The 27,851-nt window shown below is 44.8% G+C and overlaps 1 protein-coding gene across 2 annotated transcripts in view; it reads right to left on the reverse strand.

Moving 5' to 3' along the window:
- The window catches only part of LOC137653610 (protein suppressor of hairy wing-like), an 89,872-nt gene that overhangs the window by 15,909 nt on the left and 46,112 nt on the right, over positions 1–27,851 (reverse strand). For both annotated transcript variants that reach the window (XM_068387159.1, XM_068387158.1), the window contains 6 exons: positions 24,665–24,864; positions 24,424–24,490; positions 24,063–24,289; positions 9,391–9,535; positions 9,093–9,211; positions 8,729–8,886 (listed from right to left, as the gene is read on the reverse strand). In XM_068387159.1, coding sequence (XP_068243260.1) covers positions 8,729–8,886; positions 9,093–9,211; positions 9,391–9,535; positions 24,063–24,289; positions 24,424–24,490; positions 24,665–24,864 — 916 coding nt within the window. The remainder of the gene's footprint in view (positions 1–8,728; positions 8,887–9,092; positions 9,212–9,390; positions 9,536–24,062; positions 24,290–24,423; positions 24,491–24,664; positions 24,865–27,851) is intronic.

A 27,851-nucleotide genomic window follows, 5' to 3' on the forward strand; every position in this document is an offset into this window, starting at 1 on the left:
TGATCGCGTGAAAGGGTGCGATGGTGATCAGCATCCGCAGGAGGGCGATCGTTCAGGGTTGTGCGATGAGCGCAGTTGAGGGTCGCGCGATGGCGATCAGCATCCGCAGTTGAGGGTCGCGCGATGGCGATCAGCATGCGCAGGTGAGCTAGTAGCTGGCGAACCATGTTCCTTCAGAAGTGTTGGAGAACGTTGGCGTGCCAGCTGTAACACACGTGGGCGATCCGGAGATCGCTGGCGAGCTGATGATCGCTGGCGAGCTGATGATCGCTGACGAGCTGATGATCGCTGACGAGCTGATGATCGCTGACGAGCAGAAGGCTACGCGTGGAAGCCTGCGCAAAGAAGAAGAGTCCTTGACCCCGACCTGAACCGAAGTTCTAGATCGCGAGGGCGAACGTGGTCGCACAGGGCACGTAACAGGAACCGCAGGGAAGATCATCTTGAAAGCGCTGACGAACAGGAGAGCGCTGATGAGCAGAAGGGCGCGCAGGGAAACCCTGACACGCAAGGGAAGAACCCCCGTGGGGGCAACCCTTTGCCCCGAAGGGATCGTTGTCCGCCGGGAGACTGATGTCCGTCGGAAGACCGCTGTCCGTCGGGCAGACCATTGTCCGTCGGGAAGACCGTTGCCCGTCGGAAGACGAGATCAGACTGCTGTCCATCTGCACCAAGGCGGAAGATCGAGAAAAAAGGAGTTGTAGGCTGCAAACGGAGATCCAAAAGGGCGCCTCAAGCACCCTTATAGGGAGATGAGAGGCCCTTACGACGAGGCGGACGGAGGGCCTTACGGCGAGGGAGGCCAACAGCAACAGCAACAGAAGAAACCTCCGAAGAGGAGTCTCTATGAGTGTACTCTCTCGCGAACGAAAGAGAAACACTTCGAGGAAGAGACTGGTCAGCCAGTGACCTAAAAGGAGCAATCCTCCGAAGAGGAGCTCCTGCAGTTGCCCAGCCCCTTGAGCGAAACTGCAGGTGCGACCGCTCAGCACCAAGAGCATAGTCGCACGAAAAAAAGGCAAGAGAAGAACCCCCCAAAAGGGGAAAAACTCAAGCCTGGACAGGAAAAACTTCCCTCGGAAGGAAAGTTATCCGCCTAAGGAGGCAAGCCTCCTGACTGTTCTAAAATGAACTGGAGAGCTGTCCGTCGACACGGGAGTACTACCAGTAGAAGGAGACACGCCCCTGACGAAAATACAAGGGGGGAGGCAGCAACAGCCGAATCCCCAGGACTCAACCAGACAGCTCACACCGTTGCTATATTACAGAAACGAACTAGATCGGTAACTGTAAAAAAATAAAACAAATAATATTAGTACACATTCATTCCCCCGGGAAGGCTCCGAAGAGGAATCCCGAGGGAAAGGAACAAGAATTACACAACAGGCACGTGCCCTCACAACCACTTACACTCGCGGAAGGAGAGCTGTAACCAAAACAGAATTATAACAATTATAATTATGTAACTATGTAATTATGTAATTTAAAAATGAATGAACACTAAAGAAAGAACGAAAACCCCGAAAGGAATCGTTCTACAAGCTGAAAAAACAAAAAAAACAACTACAATTAGATTCATAACTAATTGATACAAACATACGACGTAGCAACCCCCCACACGGAAAGGAAGCTAGGCTATAAGGGCGTAGTAACACGTAGTAAAAGGGTGAACGACCTCAAGAGAGAGAGAGAGAGAAAGACATAAGTCAAACTCGATCGCCACCCATAAAATACGCCGTGGTGGCCTAACTGCCGAGGCCTCCACGTAGATATCGTACACTACACACACACATCTGAAAAGGAAACTTACTTATTTCTATACTCAAATATATATACAAACATGAAAACATGTTTACATATATATTGAGTAAAAGAAAAGTAAGCGATTAAGTAAAGACAAAACAGACAAAGGCTGCCAAGCGAGGACCAAGACAGAGACGTCTGTCACAGTCCGAGCCAAAAGTTAAAGTGAGTATTCACGTGTGTGTGAGGGGGAGGAGGGGTAGCTAGCTACCACTCCCCTACCCCCCCCGCTAACTAGCGCGGGGGTAATACACCCTCGTTAAATTCTAATGGCTCGCCATTTCAGCTACGCTAAAAGTAATAACCCTTTGTAAATAGCGTGGTTTGTATTTCAGTTACGGAACAAATGCGCTATAAAGATCAACTAAAGCGCACCCTGGCTCTAACTGACATCGATCCTTCCTCATGGGAAGAAACAGCCAGGGACAGGAAAACCTGGAGGAGTACAGTACACCATGGCACCGTGGACTTCGAGGAGAGGAGGAGACAAAATGAGGAGGCTAGGAGGAGAAGAAGGAGAGAGCGATTAGAACAGCCCCGCCCACCACCTACCCTCCCTTGTGAACACTGTCCGCGACTCTTCCACCACAGACTAAGACTTAACAGCCACATCAGGCATAAGCACCCACCCCACAGATAGGAGGCTGATGGCAAACGACAGAACCCAATACTCGGACACGAGTGGGCGCCGACGACGAACATATAAAAATATCGCAGTACTAAAATTAATTTGTACTTTTCCTAGTTATACAAACCTGAATCCTTTATACAGGTGTATGATTTTAGAGTACGCTGGAACAGCTATTGACATTGGCTACAGCTTCCCAAGCTTTACCCAAATTAAATCATTAGACTAAAAAAAAACACAAATAACTTCCTTAATAATCTAGAATATGAATTTACAATGATAAATAATAAATCCTTACTCTAAATAATAAACATCCTATTACCCTTTATCACTAAAAATTAGCAAACAGAAATGTAAATACGATGTATGGACTGCTATCATCTCTTGACATCCTGGATGTAAACCAAGTGAGATAATACTTCTTGATGGGACACCACTCATATCAAACTTGAGTAACAAAATTTAGAAGGAGAAGGCAGGAGTAAAATATAGCAATCTGAAGTAATAAACATACCCCACCGGGCTTGCTAACCTGTTGAGCAGCCATCAGAAGGTCAGGGTTAAAGGTATTCAAGGACATGTGGGTATAATTCCGCAGATAGTATTAGGTGAAGATCATCTAGCCATACTAAATTCCTGCACCACTGACAGATTCTTCATAAAGGCTAGTATAGAACCAATACCACTGACTTAGTGATCTCTTCTATGAGCTGGGCCTCCAAATCCTTTGCCGGGTGAGGGATGCACTTGCTTCATGGTCTCATAAAGACAGAAAGAAAGTGCTCTTAAATATCTTCTTAACTCTGCTAATATTAAGAAAGTCTCTGGTACTCGGACCTGAAGCGCCGAGTTCTCTTTAGGTAGCACCACAAAACCGTCACAGGACAGGGAATCAACTCGACTCTATTACTCCAGGATGCTTCTCCTATGGAAGAGATGGAGAAGGACTCACAACGAGTGATAGCTTCTCCCCTGACCTGTAAGCCTAAAGGAAAAGGATCACCAGGAGACCGAAGATTGAATTCCTGATCGTGTGTTTATTCACAATTACACATACATGACAGAACTTCATCATGTACCATCTTCTCTTTAAATACTGAATTATCTCGGGGGAAGAGGAGGGTGGAGAAGGGGCTCTCTTCAACCACCAGATTGTCAGTGTGTGCAGTATACCATGCTGGACCTAGCACAAATAGGAGCCTGAACACTTTTGCCTTGGTCTCAGGTACCTTCTCTGGCTGGGTTGGTACTTGGGAGCACAGAGTCTCTCCTTCTAATGTATGAGAAGTAAGTTTGCTAGGAGCTTCACAAGACTCCTTGCTATTGGTCTTCCTGGACTTCTTTGATTCCTACTTTTTTTCATAAAAAAAGGAGTGTCAGACTCAAAGGAAGAGGAAGAACTGAAAGAGGAGAATCACACCTGCTTCTTACCCTTACCAGTCTTCTTTATTGTCAGTCTCAGACACACACACGACACTACTCTCACAAAGAAAGAAGTCACATGGGCTTCTTCAACAACAACAAAAACCTCCAGGGATGCAATTGCTGGATCACTGTCTCTTCACGCCACCACAGGAGTCGGGGTCATCATCGTGCAAGTTACCTTAGGAACCCTGGCAGCTCCCAAAATATCCTTCTGTCTCCACAGACAGGATACCAGTAATACCCAAGGTAGGCCACATCCTCCTCAGAAACAGGTTGTCATTATCAGTCTGCACAGTGATCGGTGAACTTGAGGATAAGGCAGATGAGTATTGCTTTCACTGGGGAAAGGTGATACGTCCACAAAGCTATTACTGTCTTCGCTACTCGAGGATCCAAAGACCATTCTCCACTCAGCACTTGGTGATGCCTGCTCAGTGGATCCGCCACGATGTTTCTCCGGCCCGGAATAAACCTGACTGAAAGAGAAATGTTGTGGCTTTCTGCCCACTGGCAGATCTCTTGCCAGAGTACCCCCTTGTTTGTTGATGTACGAGACGGATGTGGAGTTGTCGCTCATCAGAACCACCTCTCGTCCGTGTAGATCTTCTACAAAGAATTTTAGGCTTTTCCAGGCAGCTAATACTTCTAAGTGGTTTATATGGAGAGACTTCTCTAACGGAGACCAAACTCCTGATGCTAATTTGGGACCTAGGTGGGAACCCCATCCCCGTAGCGACGCGTCCGAAAAGAGTTTTAACTTCGTACTCGGGTTTTGGAGGGGAATGCCCTTTTGGGTGTTCTCTCTGGTCGACCACCAATGAAGATCTTGTAGCACCAGACTTGGGACCTCCACTGCCAAGAATGGGGAATCTGACTTTTGAGACCAATGGGTCTTCAGATGCCATTGGAGACTTCTGATTCTCAATCTCCCGCCTGGAACTAGTTTCTCCAGAGAGGCAAGATGGCCCAGAAGACACTGCCACGACTTGGCTGAAGGTGTTAGTGGAGACAAGAGATGGGTGATGGACTGATCCAGTCTCCGAAGCTTGTCTTCCGACGGAAACACTCTCCCTGCCTGGGTGTTGATGGACATACCCAGATAGTTCAAGACTTGGGTCGGAGTTAAGCAAGACTTCTCTGCGTTTACAAGGATCCCCAGATGATCCAGAGCTAGCTCCTTGGACGAGGCCAGGAGTAGCCAATCGTCCAGATATCATAGAAGACGAATTCCATGTTTGTGCGCTCACGAAGATACGAGTTCGAAGATCTTCATAAAGACCTGTGGGGCGGTCGAGAGGCCGAAGCACAGGACTTTGAACTCAAAGATTCGACCCTGAGCCAGGAAGCGTAGGTATTTCCGAGATGTGCGATGGATTGGCACTTGGAAATAAGCATCTCTCAAGTCTACAGATGCACTGAAGTCTCCTGGGCGTACTGCTTGGGTGACGGAAGCCGCTGTCTCAATTTTGAATGGAGTCTGCTTCACGAAATGGTTCAGAGTCGAAAGATCTATTACTGGTCTCCAACCTCCCGAGGCTTTCTCTACCAGAAAGAGGCAACTGAAAATCCCCGGGGAAGAGTCGGAGACCTCTTGAATGGTGTCTTTTAGAAGCATGCTCTGTATCTCCCGAGCTAGGGCTTGCTGTTTCCCGGGATCCCGAGGGACCTGGGAGGACGAGATCGGGGGAGGAATTAGAGGAGGAAGAGAGTCTATGAAGGGAAAGCGGCATCCCCAACGAAACACCTTTATGGTCCACTGCATGGCCCTCACAGCTTTCCAACTCCTCTGCAGGCACCCACCTACGCATTGCGAGGGGGGAGTCGACGACCCTATTTCTATCTAGGGTTCCTCCCTCTGCCTTTAGCCTTAGGAGGAGCCGACTTTCCTCTGCCCATAGGTTTGGGTGTAAAAGAGGGGCGGCTGGGGTTCTTGGCTGGCAGTGGAGATGCGGTTGTTGCCTTGGATTGTGGAGTTAGCTGCTGTTGCATTGGACGAAAGGAAGCAGCCTTTTGCATTGCAGCGTCCTGCGTCTCCTTCCTCCAAGTCTCTAAGGTGGAGGAGACTGCTTGTCTAGAGAGGAGGAGAGGTTGTAGGAGATCAGAGTTCCTCAAATCAGATTTCTCAGATTTTCCGATGCTCCTATGCAGTCTGGAGACTGCTGATTCCCTCCTTTTGAGAATCCAGTTGCCCCACATCGTTGCAGGTGTAGCAGTTAGAAAGTCCATTGTCTTGGCCCCAGCAGCCAGGACTTCCTGCAGAGACTGCATGGAATTTTGGTTTGAAAGGTCCTTATGACTTGCAAGGTAGCCCACTGTGCCAGACCAGGATAGTGCCTCTAGAAGAGACATTGACGCTGCTTCCATTATCGAGGCTTCTGCTGCGGTAAAGTTGACAGGAAGGGAATAGAGTCTCTCTGCAGAGCAGCCAGGTGTAAGCCTTGCTGTGAGGGGATCAAGGGTCAGAGGTAAAGGGTTGGCGTCTCTGACCTTGTAAAAGCGCCTTTGCCTCGAAAAAGGAAACTGCAGCATCTTATGGGATCCTTGAGACTTCAAGGAATTCGTTTCCCCCGAGACGGCCTGCGAGACCTTCCTCAGACGGCCTGCAGTGTGAATAGACCAGGGAAGTTCAATTCTGGTCTTAGGGTTAAGTGGAGGACGACATAGTCTGTCTAAAGCTGGAGCGTCGGTATGACGAGGTGACATGTGTAAATCTCTGAGACTTGAGATATTACACATCGTTCTTAGAGCCCTCAGATAGGCGGACTCTAAGTCTTTTGATGGTAGTTCCTCCGAGGAATCCTCGGGTCGCGCTAATTCCTCGTGAGGGAGGGCGGTAGAAGCCCGAATGTCTGAAGGTAACGGCGAGGTAACATACTCCATTGCCGACAATCCAGAGGAAGGCTGAGCGCTGGTTGATGGCACGGCGCGCGCAAGATTCTGCCTGGAAGTTGAAGGTTTAGGCGAAGGCGACCGAATTAACGGTACTATCTCAATAAGAGAATGCGTTGATCGGCGGCCTGGCCTTTCACTTCTGTTCTCAGCCGAAGAGGAGAAGGGCTGAACCCCTGCGTCTTCTTCCAAAGTTCTCGCGAAGCCCATATTTCGTAATTCATTAGAAAGTACGGTAATGGGTGCTGTTGTCTGAAACGCGAGGGCGCGGAGAATGACCTCGCGCCGATATGTCCAGAGACTTGCGCACTCGGAAGTTTGACATACGGGAGCGCTCTCTCTCTGATGATACTAAGCGACGGCGAGAAGAAGTGTTTTCTCTCGCCTTCCCAGCGCGAGCTGAGCTCCTCGCAAAGAAATGTGAAGGAGAGGAATCGCGCTCAGAGTGTTCTCTTCCCTTGGTTGCGCTCTGGGAACGGTCAGAATTAACCTCGCCCCAACTGGAGCGCTTATTGCTCTTGAGAGAACTCTCTCGTGAAGAAGAGCGCGAACGTCTCGTAGAGCTCTTCTTATAGCGCCTAGATGAGCGATAGCGCGAGGAAGTATTCCTCCTATGTTTGTGACGAGAGCGCTTATCGTGTGTCGGCGAGACATTCCGTGAAGAGATAGAAGGCGAGGAAGAACGAGAACGATGACGTCTCTTCCTATGTCGCCTCTCTCTCCGACGAGAACGTCTTGGCGAAGGAGAGCGAGCTCTCCTTTTCCTCTTCTCTCTCTCTCTTCTATTCTCTAAGGAGGACGAATACGAGGAGGAGGAGGAGGAGGAGGAGAAGGAGGAGGAAGAATCACAATGATCACGCTTGCGACGTTGTTTCGTCGTAATGCAAGCGAGGAGCGAAGTAGGCTCTGCAGGAGCTGACGTTATTACCTCCGCTGACACTTCAGCGGCCGCCGATAGAGCTGACGGGATATCGGCGGGGTCCAGAATGCCCGAGGGTTCCAAAACAAAAGGGACCTGAGGTAAAACTGTGCCTGCGAGGAACTGGTTCCACACCTCCACCGAAGGAGAACCAGGAAGACCAAGGGCAGGCCATACCGCTCGCACGTTATCTGGAATAGAAGCGGTAATAGAATTATTTCCGATGACGGACGAAACTATCCCACTGAGAGGGGCAACTTGATTCGCCTGCCCCGGGGGAATGGGTGTTAAGTCAATGGTGCCGCTCTTCCTTGACTTCCCCCCGGAGGAAGGAGGCAAGGAAGAGTCTGAAGGAAGAGATCGAGGGGCAGAAGAAGAGGCCCGAGAGTCCTTACCTTTCGACGGCGAACCTGGAGGTAACGAATCCTTCTTGGATTTCTTCTTCTTCCTCTTCATGAACTTATCCCACTGCGTAGGCGACCATTCCTTACATACCTGGCAGGGGAAGTCTTCAGTACACCTATGACCTCTGCATGAAGGGCATAGGGGATGAGGATACACCTCCGGTGGTGACATAAATGTGCCACAAGATTTCGGAGGAATCCCGGGACACTTTCTCAAATTAGAGGACATCACATCTAATTAAAGAGAAAAAAGAAAAAGTCAATGAAAAAAACACACTTTAAGAAAGGCTAGTCTGCCAGTCAAACAAAAGCGGGAACAGCGGTGTTACCACTGCGACGGCTAGAATTCGATTGAAGGTACTCAGTAGCTACCGGCCGGCAGTCCCCCACCCCCAACAGGGAGATAACTACCGCCCCGGTCGTTAACGACCTTGTTAAGGTTTTCTGCCGTATTTTCCAGCTCGCGCTAGAATATCTCCTATAGTAAAGAATGAGGGTTTGTATTTAGTGTAGGAACAAACAAATTTTATTTATAGTCAGCATCCAACATAACCTAAACTTTAAGTGCTACCAAATTGAATAAAATCTCTAAAAGCATTAATGTAAAATCTATTCATAAACAGACTTAGAGAATAAAACTAACTTCCCTTTCTTACTTACTCTTTATATACAAAATTTATTTTCTCATGGACATGCCTAATGTGCTTTATTAGATTTCCCTGAGTGTTGCACATGAAAGGACAAAAGCAGCACTGGAATGGCTTTTCACCCGTATGAACCAATATGTGACGGTTTAGAGCATGACGTGTGGGGAATTTCTGGAAAGAGAAATACTTAAAAGTTGAAATTTAGGTTACAGGCAGTTATATATAAATTCCCCTAAATAATAATACCAGCTTTCCAATATAAAAGTAGTATAACAATGAAGCTGTGAAAAATATGCAGCACACAACATACAAAAGCATAATGCAATGTCATATATAAAATTTGCTGTCAAAATTCTTTTCCAGAAATGAAAACTTACCATTTCACAGTATGGGCAATTATGTTCTCTTGGACCATGAACATACAGCTTATGTGCTTTGACTCTGTTACGAGAAATAAATTTCTTGTCACACTCATCGCATTCAAATCTCTTCAGGCCTGTAATACAAAAGGGGTGATAAAAAAACATAACTAGGTAACAAAAATTTGTGAATAGTCATATGACTGTAGGCTACTAAGACTGATAAGTTACTACTGTATTAATATTGATTTCACATCAATCACTGAAATGTAGAATACAGTACCATGGACTTGATAGTAAAATTACTTGAACTCACCTGCATGGGAAAAAAGATGGGTTCTAAGATTTGTTTTGGATCTAAATGTCACACCACAAACTGGACAAGCTATGACAGGTGTGGCACCTTGATGTGTCTGTAGGTGATTTCGCATGGTATTTCTACGATGTGTGGAGAACTGGCACTAAAAAATAAACTTCTTTTATAGCTTCCATCTATATGCAGTATTTGAATCACAACATTCACATAATATACATTTCATAATACTATGAGAGAGAGAGGTAAATATAAAAAATTAAGAATAGAAGAGTTCAGACAAGAAAGGCAAGATAACCAAAGTTTGATAACATCATACATATATATACCAAGGCACTTCCCCCTTTTTTGGGGGGTAGCCGACATCAAAAAATGAAACAAAAACAAAAAGGGGACCTCTACTCTCTACGTTCCTCCAGCCTAACAAGGGACTCAACCGAGTTCAGCTGGTACTGCTAGGGTGCCACAGCCTGTAATCATACTTTAATCAGAGAAGCCATTGGGTTCCTGATGTGCAAGAAAAATAGAATTATAAATTTCTCAGAAACTTCAAAATCTATGGAGTTTGGTGAATGACCAAAGAATACTCTTGCTTTAATGCCATTTCCATCTGGAAAATGGAAATTTTCTGGGTACAGAAGTGAAATAACATGATTTCCTAATGTAGTAAGGAATGTTCTACAACTTTTTTGCTGATATTCTCTGTATCGCCAATGGACAGAAGTGTCTTTAATTTCTTTGTTTGCAGTATTCAAATTTTTTGAAGAGTACAGTGTCATTGCCTTTAGTCATTTTTTCCAAAATAACACTTCCCTTCTATTTTGTACAATGTGTATTGTTTGTTTGTTTAGAAATGTTTATGAAAGTGATTGTGTGATTAAGTGTCATATGAGAAAATTAGCAAGATGTTTCAATGTTAAATGATGAAAAGATGAGTGGGTAATTGTAGGGTGATGAAATGTCCTCTGATTATCATGTGATGAAATAAGCAGTGATTAACTGTCAAGGTGTTTAATTGTCAAATGATGAAATATCTGTGATGAAAAGATGAGTGGTTAGTTGTTGGGTGATGAAGTATCGTGGGATAAAATGACTAGTCACAAAAAGTCGTAGCACCACTAAAAATAGTGTACTGTAGTTTATAGCAGGTTGGGTACATCATAAAATTTCTTTAATAGTCGTTAGGTTAGCTTTATGTTACACTGCGATAGAGTACGTTGGTTAGGTTAGAACAGTTTTATTTGTATTTTCAACTTTAAACCAACTTCCTACAAATGCTACAAAAACTGTGTGCCTGACACCATAGGAGTAATATGCCATGCCATATTTCAAATAAAGGCGTTGAAATACTGATCATCTGAGCTTGATCCTGCTAGAGGAGGTATATGTGGATCCCAAATCCTAACCAGTTCTTCTATTTTGGAATCCAATTGTCTTCAAGATTTTGGATTGTGGAAATGCGAAGGTTTTGCAATAGAAGGACCCAGTCCAAATTGAGAGATCGAGGCTTGCATTGAAGCATTCAACTCTATAATGCGCTGTGTTGTACCATTAGAACACTTACAAATGATACACTAGAACCACTAAGCACAACATATTTAGTTAGCCCCCTCAGACTACAAAACCAATCACTTGCCTCAACACTACCTTCTAAAGCCATCTAAACTCACTAACAGCCATCTATGGATTCTCCCTTCATTCTTTAATCTCGGAATCCAATTTAGAGATTTAGAATGTTCACACACTGCTACCTAAATCAAGTGACCTTCACAGGAAACCTAAACAGATGGAACAATATTGACTTGCCATTAAATACTGTTGTGGCCTATCAGTAACGTCTCTGTCTGGTTATCACTGGACAGGGGTTTGAGTCTCGCTCAAAGTCATTAGTTCCTTTAGCGTATGCAACCTCACCATCCTTGGAGCTAAGAATGGGGGGTTTGGGAGAGCCTATAGGTCTACCTGCCGAGTCATCGGCAACCATTGCCTGGCCCTTCATGGTCCTAGCTTGGGTGCTGATCATATGGATATCCTGTTTGCTAAGACAATGTCAATGTCCCTTGCCTCTCCCATTCATGAGCAGCCTTCAAACCTTTAATTATTTAATTACTGTATATGTTACGCCCTAACTCTTAAAATATAATGGATAATACTAAAAAATATCTCATTAATTAGCAACAAATTATTTTCTAAGCTGTTAAGACTTAAAACACACAGTAACTTGAATAGTTGAACAATTTTCAATTCCTTACTCGGTCTTGTAGGAATATTCCTAATATGCAAACAATATAAAGGAGCAGTCTGCAGATGAAACTTCAACAGTAAATAGGAGTCAGCTGTTTGATCTAAAAGTTCATCATCTACTGGTCCCAAGCCTTCTTTTTTTTTATAAGGAGCTTACATATCATGACAATAATCGTCGTCGGCGCCCACTCGTGTCCGAGTATTGGGTTCTGTCGTTAGCCATCAGCCTCCTATCTGTGGGGTGGGTGCTTATGCCTGATGTGGCTGTTAAGTCCTAGTCTGTGATGGAAGAGACGCGGACAGTGTTCACAAGGGAGGGTAGGTGGTGGGCGGGGCTGTTCTAATCGCTCTCTCCTTCTTCTCCTCCTAGCCTCCTCATTTTGTCTCCTCCTCTCCTCGAAGTCCACGGTGCCATGGTGTACTGTACTTCTCCAGGTTTTCCTGTCCCTGGCTGTTTCTTCCCATGAGGAAGGATCGATGTCAGTTAGAGCCAGGGTGCGCTTTAGTTGATCTTTATAGCGCATTTTCGGGGCTCCTCGTGGTCTGGTGCCCTGGGTCAGTTCTCCGTAGAATATTTTCTTTGGAAGCCTAGATGGATCCATCCTATGCACGTGTCCTATCCAGCGGAGGCGGTGGTGGATGATGGTGGCTTCCACGCTGGTCAGCGAGGCACGTTCTAAGACTTCAATGTTGGTGGTGTGGCTCTCCCGGGGGATTTTCAAGATCTGCCTCAGTTTCATTTGTTGGAAGCGTTCTAGGATTTTAATATCGTTTCTATATAGCGTCCATGTTTCACATGCATACAGGAGCGTGGAGAGGACTACTGCCCTGAACACCATTATTTTGGTGGTCATTGTCAGTGCGTGGTTGTTAAATACGCGGCAGTTGAGTCGGCCAAAGGCGGAGTGGGCTGCCCTGATCCTGTTCTCCACGTCCTTTTTGCTTGTGGGAGCTGATGTTAGGATGCTCCCTAGGTAGGAGAACTGGTCCACCTGTTCTAACGGTTGGTCATTCACTGTGGTATTGAAGTTGGGGAGCATCAGTCCTGGTGGATGTTGGACGAGGGTCTTGGTTTTGTCTGAGTTGACTTGCATCCCAAAACGTTCGTAGGCAGAGTTGTATGCATCAGCTAATGACTGCAGGTCCTCTGCCGTCTGACCTGGTTCAGGCCGCCGTTGATGGGGAATGGGTCTGAAAGAGAGTTCTGGTGGCAGACTCTCCCAACCATTCCGTCATGGAGGGCACGCACCAGTTTGACAAAATCGGGTGGGCAGCCATATCTTTTGAGGACAGCCCACAAGGCGGGTCGAGGTACTTTGTCGAAGGCCTTTTTCAAATCCCAGAAGATGAACATTATGGGCTGTTGTTGTTCGAGGCTCTTCTCTTGTAGTTGTCGCGCACAGAAGATCATGTCTATGGTCCGCGGGAAGGTCGAAAGCCGCACTGGGACTCTGGCAGGACGTGTTCTGCGAGAATAAGGAGGCGGTCAAGGAGAATCCGAGCGAAAATCTTACTCGCGATGCTTAGTAGTGATATTCCCCGGTAGTTGTTACAGTTCTCCCTGTCTCCCTTCTTGAAGATGGTAATGATGTTTGCATCGCGGAAGTCACTGGGGGGGTCTTGGTCTCCCATATTTTCAGTATAAGGAGCATCAAACGGTTCCTCAAGCCGGGGCCACCGTGAGTGAGGAGCTCCAACGGGATGTTGTCTGGCCCTGGGGCTTTGCCGGGCTTCATGCGCTGCAGGGCCTTGTTGAAGTCATGGATGGAGGGTGGTAGTGCCATCCAGTGACGGACGGGATGCTGCGGGGTCATTCGCACTAAATCCTAAGTAGATATATCTTTTAGGAAAGGTAGATGTATTTTTAACTACTGTACTCTGGCAACAGAAAAATTTTATCAAGTCTATAGAAATCTTCCTTCACTGGATACAAGTTAACACTGGTGATCATTTGGAAGATGTAGAAGTGTGACATCATTCCCCTTAGCTACCTTGTTGAAACACTGCTTAAGTTATACTAACAGAAAGTATTGTCTTCCAAAGAGGATATGTTCACATTATGAACTTGGGAAGATTTTGTCGTTGGCTTCACTGAATTGTTTTGAAAGCATCCTGGGTAAGAGAGGGATGAAGGTGACAGCCAAAGTCCAGATCTGTAATGCTTGAGCTCCTGTTCCTTGTACCAGAATACCTTCCTGTTAGGAGGGTTGGGTTTTGATACAGTACTGGTCATTCCACAAAACCATACAGAGAAATCCAGCAATGTCTCATGAAACTTGGCCAGTTCTACAATTTTGTACTTCTGTGACTTCTTCCTTCTTTTCAGGGCGGCAACTGGCAAAGGATACATAAGTACAGGAGCAGTGCAGGTAGTAGGTGCGTGAGCACCATTACCTCGTACTAATATGTCTAGTCAAGAACCTTACTATCTCATACAGTTCTGCAATTGTTTTCTTGAGTGGATATGCCTTCAAAGACCACCAGTTATGAGTGCCAACATTTTTTCCCATTGGGCGATAATTTCTGGCATGTATTCCCCTCATTACAACACCAAGTACAGGTGTAGGAGCACCACTTACCGAACTTCTTTGGCACGCTTTGCTCCTCTCTCCCAAAAGAGATTGGTAGATCATCCAGGAGGGGGAAAGATGGGCGGAGCCCTTCATTCCTTCACTCTCGACTCAAGAAAACATCAAGAACATACTGGGATCCCTTCCCTGAGCAGAACATTCTTGGTACTATACTATCTCTTCTATGAGAGAAATGGTAGAAGTCACGAGTATGAGATTCTGTAGACTCATTCGACATCTCCTATTTTCTCTTCTCGAAGTTGCAGTGTAAAGGGAGGACTTGAAGTTTGTCTTCCCCAGAGTCAGCAAGTTGATGATAATATTCTCATGAGGAAGAAGGCCACAACACAACCAGCTGGTGCGTACTTAGTTCCTTCCGATATTGACAGATACTGAAAAAAAGAAGAAACGTAGCACCCGTCCTCTTCCAACATTGTGTTAGCAGAATTTTTCCTCTAACGGAGAACCAGCAATGTCGATATAAAACCCACTTACTTATTAAATTCACATTATCGTTGTTGTAGAGAGCCATATACACAAGGGGTAAACATGCCGAAAGACAGGAACAAGTAAGGTAAGTTGGATAATGGCTGGGATCACAGAAAAGTCTCATAATTACAGTTATCAGGAAACACTGCATACCCTCAGCATCTTTCATGAATATCCCTCAAACACAATGATCTACCAGTATGCAGTATTTATTCACACTAAAAGAATTAATAAAAAGATTAAAACAGCCAGATTAAGAGGCAGCAGAGCAATATGCCTGTAGTGAACTGCAGCCAAAGTCAAAATGAAGGTTACTCTATTGGTTGCATACTCTATATCAGCCTATTATTACTACCTTGTTTAACGTTTTAACTGATGTTCCAGCTTCGCTAAAGTCATATTTGCATCAAAATACAATGTTTTGTATGCATGTAGGAACAAATTTTCTTCCACCGAGTACCAATGCAACCGTAAAGAGTACAGTAGTTATTCCTAAGTTCTCGGTACAAAAGAAAATCAACTTTAGATTGCCTGGGTCCAACTCCCAATTGAGATCTAGTGGTACTACCTCTTGAGATGGCATCTGGGAAAACCAAAGTTGACAAACTCCTTTTGGAAGTTGTAACTATAAACAGTAACCTCATCTTTAAGTGGCCAGGTTGTCCATGGCTCTTAATGATAATATTTAAAGAAAGACAGCAGGACATAACCAATATGTATTCAGTATTCATCATAATGCTTTTCAGGTGAAATTGTGAGACACATGAAAAGAGTTTGATTAGACAATAAAAACTATAAAAAAATAGCAACTAGAGTTCATTTTGGATATATCTGTTCTTTTATATCACAATTTTTTTTTTAATTTGAATATTGTTTGCATATATCTTGTTTCAAATGTCTATTGCAGTATTCTTTGCCTTCATCGTTGTATATGTATCTACAAAGAACCTTTCAAATTTAAGGTAGGCAGGTGGCCAATGTTGTTTTTAAGGACAGGACTTTGACATTCATACCACTTAATATGGTGACTTGGGACATCTAACTACGTATGATTTTCGCCTCTTGACCTTTGGTTGTGTGACACCCATGTGATTTATCCCAAAAATAAGTGTTTTTCAAGTTCTATCTCCTCACTTGATGCATAATATTAAGACCTGTGATTACTACCATATATAGACCTGATACAGATCTCCATGATTACTGCCATATATAGACCTGATACAGATCTCCATGATTACTACCATATATAGACCTGATACATATCTCCATGATTACTACCATATATAGACCTGATACATATCTCCATGATTACTACCATATATAGACCTGATACAGATCTTCATGATTACTACCATATATAGACCTGATACAGACCTCGAACCAAATGACAAGTTTTTTTTCTAAAAGTCATTTTATTGCTAGATATGAATATTTTTATTATGGTAAAAAATAAACCCTATAAACGAGGGAAAATAAGTGGATGAAAAATTGGAAAAGATTGCATTGTTTCATTAGTCTATATTGTTTTTCTAAGTTATATACCAAATTTCAATGCTATAGCTTTAAAACTAAGGGAGAAGATAGAATTTGAAGGTCAATAAGATGTTATTTTTATTAGTAAAATAAATTTTTGAATATACTTACCCGATAATCATGTAGCTGTCAACTCCGTTGCCCGACAGAATTCTACGGGAGGGATACGCCAGCTATCACAATACTAGAAGGGGGTGTACTCACCAGCGCCACCTGTGGCCAGGTACTACAGTACTTCTTGTTGACACCTCCTCAATTTTTCCTCGGTCCACTGGTTCTCTATGGGGAGGAAGGGAGGGTCAATTAAATCATGATTATCGGGTAAGTATATTCAAAAATTTATTTTACTAATAAAAATAACATTTTTCAATATTAAACTTACCCGATAATCATGTAGCTGATTCACACCCAGGGGGGTGGGTGAAAACCAGTGTACAAGATTAAAGGATAGCTAAGTATCCCGTATTTCATATAATCAGTTATCTCAAAATAACAATGAAATAATAAGTACCTGGTAAGGAAGTCGACTTGAACCGTTACTCTGCCTTTTTTTAAGTTCGTCTTCCTTACTGAGCGCAGCGTTCCTCTTAGGAGGCTGAATCAACTCAAAGGTGCTAAAGTATATAGGGCTGCAACCCCTACTAAAGGACCTCTACACAACCTCTAACCCAGGCGCTTCTCAAGAATGAATTGACCACCCGCCAAATCAAAAGGATGCGGAAGGCTTCTTAGCCTACCGTAACAACCATAAAAACAACAATAAAAGCATTCAAGAGAAAGGTTAAAAAAGGTTATGGGATTAAGGGAATGTAGTGGCTGAGCCCTCACCTACTACTGCACTCGCTGCTACGAATGGTCCCAGGGTGTAGCAGTTCTCGTAAAGAGACTGGACATCTTTAAGATAAAATGATGCAAACACTGACTTGCTCCTCCAATAGGTTGCATCCATTATGCTCTGCAGAGAACGGTTTTTATTAAAGGCCATCGAAGTAGCTACGGCTCTCACTTCGTGGGTCCTTACCTTCAGCAAAGCAAGGTCTTCCTCCTTTAAGTGAGAATGGGCTTCTCTAATCAGAAGCCTTATATAATACGAAACCCCATTCTTGGACATGGGCCTCGAAGGGTTCTTGATTGCACACCATAAGGCTTCTGATTGTCCTCGAATAGGTTTTGACCTATTAAGATAAAATTTCAGAGCTCTGACAGGGCAAAGAACTCTTTCTAGCTCGTTACCTACCATGTTGGAGAGGCTAGGTATCTCAAACGATCTAGGCCAAGGACGTGAAGGAAGTTCATTCTTAGCTAAGAATCCAAGCTGTAAAGAACATGTTGCAGATTCGGATGTGAACCCAATGTTCTTGCTGAAGGCATGAACCTCACTGACTCTCTTAGCTGTTGCAAGGCAGACGAGAAAAAGAGTCTTGAGGGTAAGGTCCTTGAAGGAAGCTGACTGGAGAGGTTCGAACCTAGGTGACATAAGGAACCTTAAGACTACGTCTAGATTCCAGCCTGGAGTGGGAAGACGACGTTCTTTAGTAGTCTCAAAAGACTTAAGGATGTCTTGAAGGTCCTTGTTGGAAGAAAGGTCCAAACCTCTGTGGCGGAGAACTGAAGCCAACATACTCCTGTACCCTTTAATCGTAGGAGCTGAAAGGGATCTCTCATTCCTAAGATGTAATAGGAAGTCAGCTATTTGGGTCACAGAGGTATTGGTAGAGGAAACTGCATTGGCTCTACACCAGCTCCGGAAGACTTCCCACTTGGATTGGTAGACTCTACGAGTGGATACCCTTCTTGCTCTGGCAATCGCACTGGCTGCCTCCTTCGAAAAGCCTCTAGCTCTAGCGAATCTTTCGACAGTCTGAAGGCAGTCAGCCGAAGAGCGTGGAGGTTTGGGTGCAACCTGTCTACGTGAGGTTGACGTAGAAGGTCCACTCTTAGAGGGAGAGTCCTGGGGACGTCGACCAGCCATTGTAGTACCTCTGTGAACCATTCTCTTGCAGGCCAAAGGGGAGCAACCAGCGTCAGCCGTGTCCCTTCGTGCGAGATGAACTTCTGAAGGACTTTGTTTATGATCTTGAACGGTGGGAATGCGTAAAGGTCGAGATGGGACCAGTTCAGCAGAAAAGCATCCACATGAACTGCTGCTGGGTCTGGAACTGGGGAACAGTACAAAGGAAGTCTCTTGGTCATGGAGGTGGCAAACAGATCTATTGTCGGCTGACCCCACAAGGTCCAAAGTCTGTTGCACACGCTCTTGTGGAGGGTCCATTCCGTGGGGATGACCTGATCCCTTCTGCTTAGGCGATCTGCTGAGACGTTCATGTTGCCCTGAATGAACCTCGTAACTAGGGTGATGTTTAGACCTCTTGACCAAATGAGGAGGTCCCTTGCTATCTCGTATAGGCTCCTCGAATGGGTCCCTCCTTGCTTGGAGATGTAAGCCAAGGCTGTGGTGTTGTCGGAGTTCACCTCCACCACCTTGCCTAGCAGGAGGGACTTGAAGTTCAATAGGGCTAAATGAACTGCTAGTAGCTCCTTGCAGTTGATGTGGAGCGTTTCCTGTTCCTCGTTCCACGTTCCCGAGCACTCCCGTCCGTTCAAGGTCGCGCCCCAGCCCGAATCCGATGCATCCGAGAAGAGATGAAGATTGGGGGTCTGAATCGCCAACGATAGGCCCTCCCTGAGAAGGAGATTGGTCTTCCACCACAAGAGAGTGGTCTTCATCTCTTCGGTGACTGGGATAGAGACTGCTTCGAGAGTCAAACCCTTGTCCCAATGAGCTGCAAGATGGAATTGAAGAGGGCGGAGGTGGAGTCTCCCTAGCTCGACGAACAGGGCCAACGATGAAAGGGTCCCTGTGAGACTCATCCACTGTCTCACCGAGCAACTGTTCCTCTTCAGCATGCTCAGGATGCAATCTAGGGCTTGGCTTATCCTTGGGGCCGATGGAAAAGCCCGAAAATCCTGACTCCGAATCTCCATTCCCAGGTACACAATGGATTGGGAGGGAATGAGTTGGGACTTTTCTAGATTGACTAACAGACCCAGTTCTTTGGTCAAGTCTAAAGTCCAGTTGAGACTCTCCAGACAGCGACGACTCGTGGAGGCTCTCAACAGCCAGTCGTCTAAGTAAAGGGAGGCTCTGATGTCCGATAAGTGGAGGAATTTTGCTATATTCCTCATCAGATGCGTAAACACCATAGGAGCTGTGCTTAGGCCAAAACACAGGGCTTGGAATTGGTAGACAACCTTTCCAAAAACGAATCTCAGGAAAGGTTGGGAGTCTGGATGAATAGGAACGTGAAAGTAAGCATCTTTCAGGTCCAACGAGACCATCCAGTCCTCCTGCCTGACCGCTGCTAGGACCGACTTCGTCGTCTCCATCGTGAACGTCTGCTTGGTGACATAAGCATTGAGCGCGCTGACGTCCAGCACCGGTCTCCAACCTCCTGTCTTTTTGGCCACCAGAAAGAGACGGTTGTAGAAGCCCGGGGATTGATGGTCCCGGACTATAACCACTGCCTTCTTCTGTAACAGAAGCGACACCTCCTGGTGTAACGCTAGCCTCTTGTCCTTTTCTTTGTAGTTGGGAGAGAGGTTGATGGGAGATGTGGTCAGAGGGGGTTTGCGGCAGAATGGTATCCTGTAACCCTCCCTCAGCCAACTGACAGACTGTGCGTCTGCACCTCTCTTTTCCCAGGCTTGCCAGAAGATCTTGAGTCTGGCGCCTACTGCTGTCTGGAGAGGAGGAGAGTCAGTTTTTGCCTTTAGAAGCCTTGGAACCTTTCCTAGACTTGCTCCTGGAAGAGTCTGGACGGGAGCTTCCACGGCTGGGGGCTCTACCAAGAAAGGGCGGAATAAACCTCGTAGCAGGAGTATCAGCCACTGGGGTGCGATAAGTCCTGGGGACTGAGGTAGCAACCTTAGTCTTACGAGCCGATGAAGCCACAAGATCATGGGTGTCCTTTTGTATCAGGGCCGCAGACAAGTCCTTAACAAGCTCTTCGGGAAACAGGAACTTAGAGAGTGGAGCGAAAAGGAGTTGGGACCTTTGACAAGGTGTGATGCTGGAGGAAAGGAATGAACAAAGCTGCTCCCTTTTCTTAAGCACTCCTGACACAAACATCGAAGCAAGCTCGCCAGATCCATCCCTAATAGCCTTATCCATGCAGGACATTAAGAGCATGGCTGAGTCCTTGTCCGCAGGGGAGGTCTTCTTGCTAAGGGCCCCCAGGCACCAGTCTAGGAAATTGAACATCTCAAATGCTCTAAAGACACCCTTTAGGAAGTGATCAAGATCGGAGAAGGTCCAGCAAACCTTAGAGCGCCTCATTGCTGTTCTGCGAGGAGAGTCTACCAAGCTTGAGAAGTCGGCCTGGGCAGAGGCAGGTACTCCCAAGCCTGGTTCCTCTCCTGTGGCATACCAAACGCCCGCTTTGGAAGTGAGCTTAGACGGAGGAAACATAAAGGAAGTCTTTCCTAGTTGTTGCTTAGACTGCAACCACTCCCCTAAAATTCTTAACGCTCTCTTAGAGGACCTTGCAAAGACGAGCTTAGTATAAGATGACTTGGCTGGCTGCATGCCCAGCGAAAACTCAGATGGCGGAGAGCGGGGGGTAGCAGAGACAAAATGGTCTGGGTATACCTCTCTGAAAAGAGCCAAGACCTTGCGAAAGTCAATAGGAGGCGGAGAAGACTTGGATTCATCCACGTCTGATGAGGGGTCCAGGTGTGCAGCCTCATCATCAGAAACCTCATCACCAGAGTGTAGCGAAGTGAGAGGTAAGGTATGCTGAACAGCAGAATCCGCACGGGCTGGAGCAAAAACGCTTGTGGTTTCCTCCTCAAGTCTCTGTTGAGGGAACACCTGAGGCTCAGGTTGCAAAGGCTGGTCAAAAGCGGTAGCAGAAGGTAGGCGCATGGGTGGAGGAGGATGAGTCCTGGCATGAGTGGCTTGCCTCAAGGGTTGCGCTTGCTGTAAGGTGAGCGGATGCGCAGTAGCAAGTTCCTGAGGAACGAGTTGAGGTTCCTGAGGTGTGAGCTGCAAGAGTTGGGGTAGAGGCTGCGCAGAACGCATAACTTGTCTCGCGAGTTGAGGTTCCTGAGGCGCAAGGCTAAGGTGTTGAGGTCGCTGCAGCGAGAGCTGAGGTGTCTGCCTCATGGATGGGAGAGGTTGTTGTACCTCAAGAGAGTGTTGCCTCACTGGTGGAACCGCAAGTGGAAGCGGAGGAAGTAAGGTATAAGCTTCCTGTTCCCATTGCTGAGGTTGCCTTAAGGAAGGCGGAGGTAGCTGCACACCACCGGAAACTGGAAACTCAGAACGTGGTAAAGTATCCTGAGGAGCCTCAACATCGTACGCCTGGCAGGCAGGACTGCGGTTAGGCGGAGCGATCGCAGGAGGAGGTGTAACCTTCTCAGCCTGACACTCACGCATCAAGACCGCAAGTTGTGACTGCATGGACTGCAGTAGAGTCAACTTGGGGTCGGCAGACACTAAGGTCTGCTGAGGCAAAGCCTTAACAGAAGGGATCTGTTGCGGTAGCACCTTACTCCTCTTAGGAGGAGTGCCTTCAACTGATGACTGCGGAGAGTCAGAGCTGATCCAATGACTGCAGCCAGGTTGTAGAGCTCTTGAGGTTTGGACTCTGCGTTTGAGAGGTCTTGAGACCTGAGTCCAACGTTTCCTCCCTGACAATTCTTCAGCAGACGAGCAAAAGACGGGCTCAATCGTCTGCGGGTGGGAGTGACGGTCTCTGGAAGACACGCCCGCAACCACCGAGGATACTTCTGTGCGCCGATCAAGGCCTGCCGAACCCTTTTGCCCTTCGACATTGCTTCTCCCCTGGGCTTGGGAGCTTGCAAGAGGTCCCGGACTGGGAGGACGACTGGCACGCACAGAAGTACCCTCACGCACCACACTGACACTGACACTAGCACTTGGCACTGCACTGACACTAGCACTCGTCACAGCACTGGCACTATCACCACCCACTGCACTCTTGACCTTAAGTTCCTTGACTTCGGCCATAAGAGACTTATGATCACTAACCACCGACTCCACTTTGTCACCTAAAGCCTGAATGGCACGCAAAACAACAGACATATCAGGTTGAGGGCAAATAGTAGGTTCGGGGGTAGCCACTACAGGGGGAGGAAAAGGTAGGGGATCATGAGGTGAGGAAAAAAGTGAAGAGCGAGAAGAACTTCTCCTAACTCTCTCTCTCTCTAACTTGGTTGAATACTTAAGAAATCGGACAAAAACAAGTTCCGAAAGTCCGGCGCATTCCTCACATCGATCTTCCAACTGACAGGGAGTTTCCCTACAGTCAGAACAAGCGGTGTGAGGATCTACCGAGGCCTTCGGAATACGCCTATTACAAGACCTACATCGTCTATGGGGTGGGGCTTGTGAAATGTCAGACATCTTGAATCAAAGAGTTAGCCAAGTGGGGATTCCAAATCAAGCAAAAAGATCGTTAACCATTAATCAGAACTAAATAATAGCTATCTAAGCTAATATAGAAGTTTTCCAGTAAAGCGACAGCCGAAATCTGAGAGAAATACTTCACCAAAAGCCGTGAAAATACTCCAAGATCATAAGCGTATCCCAGAACGTCTTGCCGGAAGCACGACAGAGGAAAAATTGAGGAGGTGTCAACAAGAAGTACTGTAGTACCTGGCCACAGGTGGCGCTGGTGAGTACACCCCCTTCTAGTATTGTGATAGCTGGCGTATCCCTCCCGTAGAATTCTGTCGGGCAACGGAGTTGACAGCTACATGATTATCGGGTAAGTTTAATATTGAAAATATAGTTTTGAGATACGGCCATTCAGTTTTTCTTTGTGGGTATTAATAAACAAAAAGTACTGTATGATGGTTATCATAATCTAATCTTAAATGAAGATCCCATTACCCAGTGCAATATCTTGCTTCTTTAGACTCCTGGCTCCTCAATGCCTTCACCTATATTCTCTCTCCTTTACTAACTCCGCAAATATCACCGATACTGTACGAATATTAGAGCAAATTTTCTACCTCTGTATGTTAGCGAAATATTTTGATTGTCTTTTCCTTTTTGGCATTAGGAAATTCTTGGAAAAAAAAAAGAAAAAAAAAATTGTCAGAGCAAATGTGTAATCTCTCTTATAAGGTTTCAGCTCGTACTGAAGTGAAGTGACTAAGCATGTCTGTCTTAAAGACTCAAGGAATGTCTACAGATGCCATTGCATACGATTTGCTTGATATTAAAATGTAAAAGTTATCAAAATTTACGATAACAAGAAATACTGCATTTTCTTGTACAGAAAATTTTTGGCCTACCCAGTTACTTTTACTAATTATCCTGTAACTATGAAAATAAGAGAGTTTTTGACGAAATATTTTGTATACACATTCTCCATTGCCCTACCAAGCTCTTTGAATTTTTTTAGGATTTTGCATTTTTCTCCTTATACCCCTGTATATTGGTTTTCTGGCTGGCCCCCCTGAGCCAAATAAAAAATTGTTTTCTTTGTACATGTTATTGTAGGGTGATTAGTGGTTATAAAATGAAATAGAAAAGCAAAAAACTATAACACTGAACAAATTCTTCAAAAAAGTTATATAAGATAATGCTAATAAAAACCTACCAGAAAGTTCTAGATCGTTGATAAAATTACAGCAAAACATTTTCATATAAAAATTCATGAGATGCTAATATTTCTACGGCAAACTAATGGGTGGCATAATTCTAAGAATTTATATATCTAAAATGATATACTGATCCTGTACAATTATAAAAAGAAAATATAACTGAATACTCTAAGCAAACAACAGAAATATGGGGACTAGACTTACTATTCCACACTTTAAAACTTGAGATTTTGCATGAACATATTGTATATGTTCTCGAAGACCTGTATCTCTTGAAAACTGTTTATCACAAATGTTACAAGCATAGACCAAAGTTTTCTCATGTTTCAAAGAGTGCCGAAACAGTTCAATTTTTGAAGCCGATCTAAAGTCACAGGTCTTACAAGCGAAGGGAAGATCCTCTTTCTTACGGTGTCGAATTTGATGAGTTTCTGAAATTATGATACTTTCAACACAAATAAAACCTTGCTAAAACATCAAAATCTTACTGACGTGCATAAAAAAGAAAATTTTTACAGGTGGCTATTACATCTACAATGAGCTTAGAACATTGATTATTACTTACTTAAAACAGACAAAGATGAGTACATCTTTCCACATTCATCGCACTTAAATTTTGATGCTCCCAGTTTCTGAAAATATTAAAATTCAAAACAATGCGATTATACTAAATAACATACATAATATTTCTGAACTTTTTAATCAATAAAAATTGACAGAGAAAAGAAATGCTCAACAAAAGCTTATTCAAATGGTATTTGGATGACATGAATCACAAAGAATGCAAACTGAGGTAATATGCATACCTTTTTTGGAACACTTTTAACAGATTCAAGTGAATTACAGATGAAAACCTTCTTTGGAGAGATTTTTTGCTCCTCTTCATCATCTTTTAATGACTGTTTACCCGGCTCGCTTGCATTCTCCTTTTCCTGTTCATCTACTCTCTCTCCAACAGCCTTAATTCCACTCTCTTTTAAGCAGCTCTCGAGTAAATCAAAGGAACCTGGCAAAAGTAAACCCTTCAGATAAAAAGAGCAACTTAAATTGTACCTTAAAATAAAGGGCTCTGACTTTACATTCTTCCCAGCACTCATACACTTTCTTTTAGTCTACAAAATGACTTGGTATAAAGAGGAATCATATCAATATATATAACAAAGACCTCTAATGTATCCATTTGAATATATCAAAGGAAATGAATGGGACTTTAACAATAAAATTTATTTCGATACTCACCTGATGTTCATATTGCTTTGTTCTGAAGCTAACTCAATAGCAACGTTAACCAAAAACTTAAAATATCTCATTCGTCCCTTCAAAAGGCTTACACCTCTTGCCCACCAAGATGACATCTGGTGACTAATGGTAACTCACCTACTCTAAATAGCAACTAATATCTTATTCTCTTGATATCAATACTGTATTCAGTGGGAATTCTATTATCAAAATTCCATTTCTATGAACTTTCTGATGTTCATCTTGCTGAATCCCACATTCTGATGGTGGTGAGTCATGAAGGAAAGCCATAAGAAATTTAAAGTCCTAAAAATAGCAATTTTTGGGCTCAAGCCATGTCGTCTTGAAGGAAGGTTCCTTTAAGCAGCTTTCTAAGGGATACAGTATTTGGCTACAGTGATACTCCCAGAGAATTGACCATAGGTCTCCAAAATTCTAACTCCTGGCACGAGTATCCTTAAAAATTTTCTTAAGAAGGATATCGCATAATATCAGGGGACGTATTTCTTGATACGACACAAGGCAATCTTCACCACGAATAGAGTTTTTGCTCTGAGGGGGAAGCGTGGCGAAATTGAAGGGTAGTCATCATCAAGGTTACCCAGAGGATCCCCTTCCCGTACTACTACAAGTTCCTATATGGCTACCCATTCCTCGTTTTGTAGCGAATTGTGCACGGTGTACTTCCGCTTGCTCTCAGTGTTTTTGATTGCTATTACGAAGATTTATCATGCAATCTCCAGCATCTTCTGCCTCTGGAAAGTTGAGTATTTAATCTTTCCTGCATAATTTAGATGTGTTTATCGGAGCTTAGCCGGTAACCGGAGGCGCCATTTTGGACGCTGTCGTTCGCCATATATGCCTTATTTAGTCAGAAGAACGACGTTCCCGGTATTTAGCTTTAATGAATTATAGCTATTTCGGCAAAATTATATTTCCTCTTCCTTAAATGTAACGATTGTATAGTTAGAGTCTCGGTGATATAGCGTAGCCGAGATTTCGACCCGCGCTAGGCTATCCTAGCCTACACGCTTTAGTATACTTTCGTACATTATCCCCGTTTAACCTCGCGAATCATTTTATCAATTCAACAAGAGATAATATATCTCCTAGAATTAATTATATAATTCGATACTCGTCTCTTTTAGAGATTTAAGGGTAAACCCTTCCTTCCCTAATGGCGACAACCCTATCTTGGTCTTGCCATAGCGTAGTGTACTCCGGCTTGACTAGGCTAGTGTTTTCTGTCTTCCCTCCTTGCTGGTGAGTATCCCGGCTTGGAATTACGACAGTAACTCAGAGTATTCAGTCTTTATGCCGGTAACTCAGCTGCCGCCGGGGGAGTAGTCACTCCCCTGCCGCCTTACAGTTGCAGACATAGGAAGCCTAGCTTCCCTAGCCCGCATCCGAAGTGGTAGTACAATGCCGCTACCTTCTCCCTTGCAGTCTAGAAGACAAGTCTTGTTTCGGCAAGGTCCTGGGCTGAAGAATCAATATTCTTCTGTAGCACAAGACGGCGCTGATATTGAAACTACGTTTCTGATTTGTGACCGAAAATGGCCGGCAGTCCTGCCGCCTTCTCCCGACACAACACACAAGACCCTTTCCCTGCCCCTCTCTGTCCTTTAGAGATAGCCTAGCCATCGCAATGTCTTTGGCCGGTGTCCTACAATCTCCCCGCTTGCCGGGTGGGTTGTGGTGCCAGCCAGGCTCCTACATAAGCGGCTTGATTGCCGCTCTGACCTTCCCCCTACAGACGCAAGTCTCCGGGAAAGGTTGTGCCGGCCATGAGGGCTGCCGGTGGGAGACCCTATGTCTTTAAGTCTTCTTCAGTCCTTTCTTGGACTGCCATCCACATCCCTGGAACCGGCAGTGTAGCTGGCAACAGACCCTGTGGCTGGGTGGAAGCTAGAATGATTCATTCCCCCCTTCCATTTGAACCCTCATTCTGGAAGAGGGCAGTAGGGACAATAGTACCTACACCCTTAATTATTGTACTAAACTATAATAATAAGGTAGCCCTTCTCCATGCTTTCTCTCTCTCTCTGTTGGCTGGTGCTGCCAGGGATGCTGCCGGCTGGACCGGTGCCGCCAGGTACTAGCCAAGCCGGCAGCTTGCTGGCAGAACTACAGTATATGCTTATACAGTAGCCAGTATTTCTGCAGTATAGTACATACTGCAAGCAGAAAACTATAGTATATATTATATAGTAGTTTATATTTTCCAACATATTCTGTGTATCCTCTCACAGTCCATTGTTGAGACCAATCATAATATTGAAGTGAAGTATTCCTTCAATAACCTGATGAACCATAAGTCATCAGATCATATATTTTACCCTACAATATTAATACCCTTTATGGAAGGGTTAGTGCTAGTATACACTAATTCGAACTCTAGAGGTTAGAGCCCTTCCACTCTGGTTTTCCTTAATAAGGAAATTCTACAGATTAATATTGAGGGAGGTCACAGCAATTGGCTGGACAGGAGGCACAAGTATGTGTCTTTCGTATTTCCTTTCTAGCTTACTATCCTAAGCTATAATGGTAAAAGTAATACCAATTTTCTTGCATGAAAATATATTAATTCATCAAGTGTGATAAATTACCGCATATTCATTTCATTTTCCTTTCTTTACAGGAGGAGAAAAAGCTGAAATGTGAGGTTATGTATTGTAACCATAAGAGTAGGAACTTTTGTGGTCATACTATGTGCAGGTCTCATACTACCTCTGCAGTTTCAACCGAAACTTT

This window comes from Palaemon carinicauda, chromosome 14, assembly GCF_036898095.1.
Source record: "Palaemon carinicauda isolate YSFRI2023 chromosome 14, ASM3689809v2, whole genome shotgun sequence".
NCBI lineage: Eukaryota > Metazoa > Arthropoda > Malacostraca > Decapoda > Palaemonidae > Palaemon > Palaemon carinicauda.